The sequence below is a fragment of the Galeopterus variegatus genome, unplaced genomic scaffold (genome assembly GCF_000696425.1).
Source record: "Galeopterus variegatus unplaced genomic scaffold, G_variegatus-3.0.2 Scaffold103, whole genome shotgun sequence".
Classification (NCBI taxonomy): Eukaryota; Metazoa; Chordata; class Mammalia; order Dermoptera; family Cynocephalidae; genus Galeopterus; species Galeopterus variegatus.
Window position 1 is genome coordinate 1078014 of NW_007726214.1, and position 7797 is coordinate 1085810.

A 7797-nucleotide genomic window follows, 5' to 3' on the forward strand; every position below is an offset into this window, starting at 1 on the left:
GTTTGTGCATTCATCTGTTGACAAACATTTGGGTTATTTTTACCTTCTATTATGAATAATGCTACCATGAATATTCGCATATAATGTGGACATATGTTTTTTGTGTGGACATATGTTTTCAATTCTTTTGGGAGTAGAATTGCTGGATCATATGCGGATACTTCACAAAATTCATGGAAAGATTCATATTATCTTTTAATTCTATTTTTCCAGAAAATTTGTGATACTCTTGCATGGTAACTCTATTTTTTAACTTTTTGCCAAACTTTTCCAAAGTGTGACCATACCATTTAACATTCCCACCAGCAATGTATAAGGGTTCCAATTTCTCCACATCCTTGACAACACTTGTTATCATCCGTCCTTTTTATTATTATTATTAGTTTGATCACAGCCGTCTTAATGGGTTATGGTGGAGTTTTTATAGCAAAGTAAACCCAATGTGAAGGGAGTGCCCTGTTAGCATCACAGTAACAGTTAAAATAATCTGGGCAAGCATATTCTCTAACCAACTACAGGACCCAATCAATCACAGGCGGTATAAAAGGGGATAATACTAATAATACTGCCCTATTCCTACTGCCTGTGTGGCCCTCCTTTACAGTTAAGGGCAGTGGTTCTTGAAATGTGGTCCCTAGAGCTGCAGCATCAGCATCACCTGGGAACCAGCTGGAAAGGCAAATTCTAGACCAGACCCAGCTCTCTGTGTTTCCAGGTGATGCTGATGCTGCTCAAGTTCAGGGAATGGCAGAGTCCACTACAAAGCAGCTTTGCCTCTGAACATCAGCACGAACCCCCGTATTAGTGATAATATGCAGCAAACCCATCACCCCTACAAATGAGATGAGAATGCCACAGGAAAGGATTTTAGAAAGAGCCAATCATGCAAACTCAAGTAGAAGGACTTCACACTTTCCTGTAATGAGTGATTACCATTGATGTAAAATGTCCACAATTAATTTTGGGCACAGAAAACCCAGCTGGAAGGTAAACAGGAATTTCACAGGCACCATCGAAGTCAGTAACATAGATATAATTTCCCTAAAATTTGCTGTTCTAAGTATTCCTATCCATTCAAAATTTCAAAGAGCATGCTATCATAGTTACCCTTTAGCTCCCTGGAAAGAGGATGGCACAGGAGCTTCATAGAACAATCATTTGAAACAGTAAAGATGACCCCACTACTACCAGGTCAAAGACAAATACTCTGGAGACCCTGTATGTTCAGTACCATTTTAAAAATCAGGGAAAATAATGTTCTTTGAAGAACTACTGTATGTTTCTTTCATATACTGCCATTTAAAAATCTCTATATACATTTTTTTACAAGCTTATACATTCAGTCATTAGGTAGGTGAAGCCTCTTTGTGGCTACATTTTTGTTACTTCCTTAGAATCCTGGTTAGATTCACTGCTCCTCTGCATCTTCACCAGGAAGCCATCGGCGGTAAGATGGCAAAGCAAGATTTCAATCAGGCTGGGTTTGCTCTTGCAGAGCAACTCCCACTCAGGTTGTCAGGAGAGCAGAACACACTCGAATGTGCACGAGGATGGAGAGAAAGATCCACATGGCTAAACAGCAAGAAGCAATGAAACACGGAACTCAAGCAAAAAACTCCATCAGAGTAGGGATGCTTAAATCCCATCCTTCAACAATAGGACTTTTTTATAGCATTTCTCTTGTCTGAGACATCACAGTATCTTGGAGTGAATTCAAAACCTTTTGGTAAGTGTCCAGGATATCCTGAGCAGTGGGTCTTTCTGCAGGAGTCTGGCTCTTACATGCCTTGTGAATATCAAACAAATGGAATCGGACCATATCACTCCCTTCTACGTGCCCCAAAAGGAAACTGGAGACATCTGGAATCTTCCAGATGTCAACCTTCTCGTCATACGAGGGCATGATGTCATCATGAAAAGGCCTGTCCTCTCCATGGGGCCACAACTGCTCTGGAGCCACAAAATCTCCACGCAGCTCCCTGTGGCCGCACTTCACAAACGCCTTGGAGCTGTGATTCACCACCGGCAAGGCGTCCAAGTCGTTGGCCACGATGCTGAAGTTGCTCGTCAGCAGGTACTGAGACAGTGTCTTGGGCAGGTCGTTGGAGTCACACATGACCAGTGTGCCCAGCGGGCTGTGGTGCAGGTAGTTAATGATGCCGACGTAGCCAATGGCCAGCTGTAGCCTGTGCTGCCACGTGTTCATATGTCGGTACTTTGAAAGGTTTAGAGCTTCTTCCAGGTTGCTCAAGGAACCTAAGGGGTGATATTCAGTAAGAATAGTGTTGTCGTCCTCACAGTAGCCAAGCAGCGTGACAACATATTTGCTTTGCAGAGATTTCAGCATCTGCAGTCCATGAAGGAAATCATCTTTCATCTCCAGACTGGTGAGCCGTGAGAGAGCAACCTTGCGTTCCTTCCACTCAGACAGAAAGACCCTCTTCACGGCTCCTTCCCCGACGCGCTTCAGCGGCCTCACTTCTGCTCTCAGCGCCTCACAGGACAGCCACGGGGAGCAGGTTTCCATATGTCCCATTCTGAAGTGGCCATGGGGACAGTGCCTGGGATCCACAGGAGGCTGTCGCGGGGAAATGAAGAACCGATCAAGGCAAAGGTAGAGGAGCGCGTTGGTGAGAGCCACCGCGAGCAGCAGCCTGGCCGCGGGGGGGCCCTCCCTACGGCCGAGATCCTGCCTGCTCTCCTGGGGCTTCTTTTCCATGTTGCTATCCTCCACGATTTCCAGAGACAAGCACGACGTGAGGGTCAACTTTCAGGAGTGTGTTCCTTCTTCCTCCCAGCTCAGGTCTCCACCCAGATACCAGGGTCAGTGAGTGTGCTGGTGGACACCGGGGACTGGTCCGAAAACACTCTGACAGGTCTGCTCCACGTGGCCACGGCTGGCTGGACTAGGTCACCCCCTCTCTTCAAACGTGTATCACCTCTTCTCCCACCTTCACTCTCAGCTGCTGATCTTGCGCCTATTTTACCAGACTCACGACTTTCCATCTCCACCTGCTGACAGCTCCAATCCCAGCCTCTCCTCGGAACTCAAGGCTTGCTTCCTTGACGTCTCCATTTGTATGTACGATGGACAACTCGAAATAATACTTCCCCTTTCTCATAAAGATTCCAGGTCACATCCTTCTCTCCGGCCCATTCCCTCCGTCATCTCAGGGAGTTCGGCTGAAATTATGACTATTTTTAACACTCAGGCAGGCCTCAAGGTCTCTTGAGCTTCTTCCACCTGCGCCTGATTCTCAGAAGGGACTCAGGGCTTCTGCAACCGTTTCCTACGTGTTCTCCCACTTCTTTCTCTTTTGTAGTCCACTCTCCGCAGAGCAAATCAACTTTTCTTCCCTCCGGCTAGGAGAGGAGGCTGCCGCTGCCGCGGAGATAGCACCGCCCCCGCGTCCGCGCCGCGTCGCCCCGCCCCCCGGAGAGCGCGCGCAAGGACCCGGATGGAGGCGCGGGCGGGCGCCGCCGCGGCTGCCTCAAGGCTTTTTCATACTGAAGCGGTTCTTTTAGAAATGGCTCATTATTCACTTGATCAAGCATTTGATCAAGATCACTGTTTTAATTCACAAGAAAAATATTTAATCTTATAAAAATAAAATTCAATATATTTTACTTATAAATTTTTCCACTTGCAGCAAATGAAGTTTCTTTAATGTAGGACATTATTACTCAAGATTTTCCTCTTAAATAATAGTAATAAATAATAACAGCCACCTTTTACTGAGCTTCTACTATGTGCTGAGACCTTTCTAAGTACCTCAAGCAACCTTTGCAACGTTCCTTTGATGTGGGTATTATCTCCATATTACAGATTAAACTGAGGTTCAGAGAAGTTGAACTTTCCTGAGGAAAGCAAATTGAGAGAAGCATACTTTTTCAGTGGGCATTTTACCATGTTTCTTTGTATACATCCTTTTTGCACATTCCTGTTTTGGAAACTAGATGTCATTTCTTTAAGGATAGAGATTTTTTTTTTCCATTCTTTTCACCTTGTGTAGTGTCCTACACACAGAAGTTACCCAATAAATATTTAATATTGGTGATACTCATTACTGCGCAAACTGCTACAATGGCATGTTGAAAAATAGAGTTTTACACGGACAGAACAAAGAAATTGATAAATTTATGTAAGTGATTTGTGCCAAAAATTTCATTGAATGATATGTAATAAATTCTGAGAAAAATATGGAATTGCTTTCCAAATTCTCAGGTAAATTACCGGGACGTAGACTTGACCGTTCGGGTGCCCTTTTAACAAACAGCATGACATTTATTTTTTTCTGACTCTCTTCCAGCAGTGATTAAAAAGAGGATCAATTTTATGGAACTGCTGCTTAAGAATTTAGTTGAGAAGCATCAGCTTTTATAGTCATTAATTTGGCTTTGGAATTTTTCAGCACTTCGACAGAGGGCGCCCTTGGACCACCGAGAAGGTACCAATAACTCAAGCTCGGTAGCATGGGGCGCTGACACACCAAGTAATGGTTACACGAATGACGGAAAATGCATTGTTTTAGCCAAAATAGATTGCAAAACGCTTATTTAGTGTTGAGTTCAATCTGTTCATGACTTTAAATCTTATTGTATAAGATTTGTTGTGCGGGGGCAACACTGAAGGTTGCGATCTGTTGCCGGACACAGAAAAAGACAAAAAGGAAAAAAAAAAAAAATAATAATAAAAATAAAAATAAATAAAAAAATTTTAAAAAAAGATAATATTCCTTTGCTTTCTTCTGTGGGTTATTTAGTAACTTTATCTCAAGGCTTAAGATAGGAAAGAAGTAAAGAGAGTGATTGTCTAGTTCTTATGTGAATGTTTAATTTAATGCCACTACTTCAATTGAGTTAAGATGTCTAAATTCAATGAAGTCATTTTTCTGTATATACGGTTATTAGAAGAAAGTGTCTCGGGCCGGCCCGGTGGCGCACTGAAGAGTGTGCCGCTTAGGAGTGCAGCGGCGCTCCCCCGAGGGTTCGGATCCCATGTGGAGACTGGTTCCCGCTCACTGGCTGAGCGCGGTGCGGGCGCAACACTGAGGGTTGCGATCCCATTGCCGGTCGCCGGTACGGGCGAGACACTGAGGGTTGCGATCCCGTTACCGGTCAGTAAAAAAGACAAAAAGAAAAAAAAAAGAAGAAGAAAGTGTCTCAGTCACCCGTGTAGTAGACATCTAGTTCTCAAAACTGGTTACTAGAGGATTTGTGGAGGGTTTTCATTTATTCAACAAGCATTTGTTGAACACCTGTGCTAGCCATGGAAATGTTGAACATTGAACAAAACAGACAAAAATTCCTAACCTCGGGTCAGCCCTTGGCTCACTCGGGAGACTGTGGTGCTGATAACACCAAGGCCGCAGGTTCGGATCCCATGTAGGGATGGCCAGTTCGCAAGTGTGGTGCTGACAACACCAAGTCAAGGGTTACACCAAGTCAAGGGTTAAGATCCCCTTACCGGTCATCTTTAAAAAACAAAACAAACGGGCCGGCCCGTGGCTCACTCGGGAGAGTGCAGTGCTGATAACACCAAGGCTCCGGGTTCGGATCCCACATAGGGATGGCCGGTTCGCTCACTGGCTGAGCGTGGTGCTGACAACACCAAGTCAAGGGTTAAGATCCCCTTACCGGTCATCTTTTAAAAAAAAAAAACAAAAAAAAACAAAAAAAACTCTTATTTTTCTCCTTTATGAAGTTGGAAGGTGTGGGTAAGTTATTTTATAGACAGATTATAATATTGGGTTATTATATTAATTTTCTTTGTTATACATCCTTGAACTTCAAATAAGCAATGAATGGGTTTATTTAGTTATTGCACAATTGATTTCTATTAGACTTTTGTGTTTTTAGCTCTTAGAATGGAATTAAGCCATCATGTATATGTCCAGAAATATGATTTATTTATTTTTATTTTTATTTTTTTAAAAGATGACCGGTAAGGGGATCTTAACCCTTGACTTGGTGGTGTCAGCACCACACTCTCCTGAGTGAGCCATGGGCATGGCTCTCAGAAATATGATTTAAATTAAACCTTTAACAACTCTTAAATTTGAAAAAATATAATTGTGCAAGATTTTATTTATTCAGACCAATTTTTGTACACATTGTATTCAATGACTAAATTTGTCTGAATCCTTGACTATGAGAAAATGGGCTTCCAGTATCATCTAAAAATGTTATAATGATTATAACACCTTATTGAGCTCATGTACCTCAATTAAAGAATCAATAATCTTGAGAGTTGAAAGGGAAAGTAGAGATCATTTAGCTTGATGTAAAATATCTCTGGCAGAAAGTCATCCATCTGCTTGACTCTGTCCAAATAGGGGTAAACTCACTAATTCATGAGAAGCCTATTCCATTTTTGAAGAACTCAAATTATTGAAAATTTATTCCTTACATTAGAGCCAAAATTTATCCTTCTCCAATTTCTACCTTTTTGCCTCACTCCCCAAAACTATATGGAATAGATCTAAAGTATCATTCACATGAGTGGCAGCTCTCCTGTTCTGTCCAAGTAGTTTTTTTCTAGCTTTAAACATCCTAGTTTCCTTCAATATTCTTTACATTGACATGGTCCCTAAGACCTTTCTATCTAGTTAACTTGCTCTGTACTTAACTGAAGGTTATCAGTGTGTTTTTTAAAGCAATAGTTGTTAAATTTAGTGTGCTAGAAAAGACTCGTCTTGGGGGTACTTGTTAAAAATGGAGATTCCTGGGCCCTACCTGCAGAGATTCTGACAATAGATCTGAAATGGGGATCAGGAAGCTATACTTATTTATTTATTTTTTTAAGATGACCAGTAAGGGGATCTTAACCCTTGACTTGGTGTTGTCAGCACCATGCTCTCCCTAATGAGCTAACCGGCCATCCCTATATAGGGATCCGAACACCATGGCCTTGGTGTTATCAGCACCACACTGTCCCAAGTGAGCCACGGGCCGGCCCTAGGAAGCCATACTTTTTGATTAGTATCACTAGTGATTCTGATGCAAAAGTCTCTGAATCTCCCTTTGAAAATCATTGTTTTGAAATATAGTATTAACAGATCTCTGAATTCCTTAACTTAGAGCCTCCGTCATGGGGAGGGGGGAAGTGCACAAGCAAATGTGTAAAATGAACCCTATTAGGCAGATCAAGGTGAAACGAATGTCAGGGACCACTTGTTGGAGAGGGCATGCTGATCTTTGTAGCTCAGTGATAGGGCCAGTCTTGGGGGACTGGTTCTCTGGGTGGAAATGAGTGTGAGGGGAGTGGTGGTTGGAAAAAAAAAATAGAGTTGCAACAAGTAGTTAAGAAAACAACTATCTGCTTGAAAGGTAAAAAGAACTCTTGTAGGGCCAGCCTGTGGCTCACTTAGGAGAGCGTGGTGCTGACAACACCAAGTCAAGGGTTAAGAGCCCCTTATGGTCATCTTTAAAAAAAAAAAAAAGCACTCTTGTAAATAATCCTTGGGTTAAATGGTATATCAAAATTGAAATTAAAGGGCCGGCCTGGTGGCGCACTGCTACAGTGCGCCGCTTGGGAGCGCGGCGGCGCTCCCGCCGAGGGTTCGGATCCCACATACAGACCGGTTCCCGCTCACTGGCTGAGTGAGGTGCGGGTGCAGCACTGAGGGTTGCGATCCCGTTGCCGGTCCCGGTCCGGTACGGGCGCAACACTGAGGGTTGCGATCCGTTGCCGGACACGAAAAAAGACAAAAAAAAAAAAAAAAAAAAATTGAAATTAAAAAAAAAACTAAAAAAATTAAAAAAAAAAACCTAAAGAGAACAAAAAATGGTACCCAA

At 42.9% G+C, this 7797-nt stretch overlaps 1 protein-coding gene across 1 annotated transcript; it reads right to left on the bottom strand.

Moving 5' to 3' along the window:
- Positions 1 to 348: 348 nt before the first annotated feature.
- Positions 349 to 3184, bottom strand: POMK (protein-O-mannose kinase). The gene has a single exon (XM_008584831.1). It carries the CDS (start codon positions 2717 to 2719, stop codon positions 1667 to 1669), a length of 1053 nt encoding a protein of 350 aa, XP_008583053.1. The 5' UTR covers positions 2720 to 3184; the 3' UTR covers positions 349 to 1666.
- Between the last annotated feature and the right edge of the window lie 4613 nt (positions 3185 to 7797).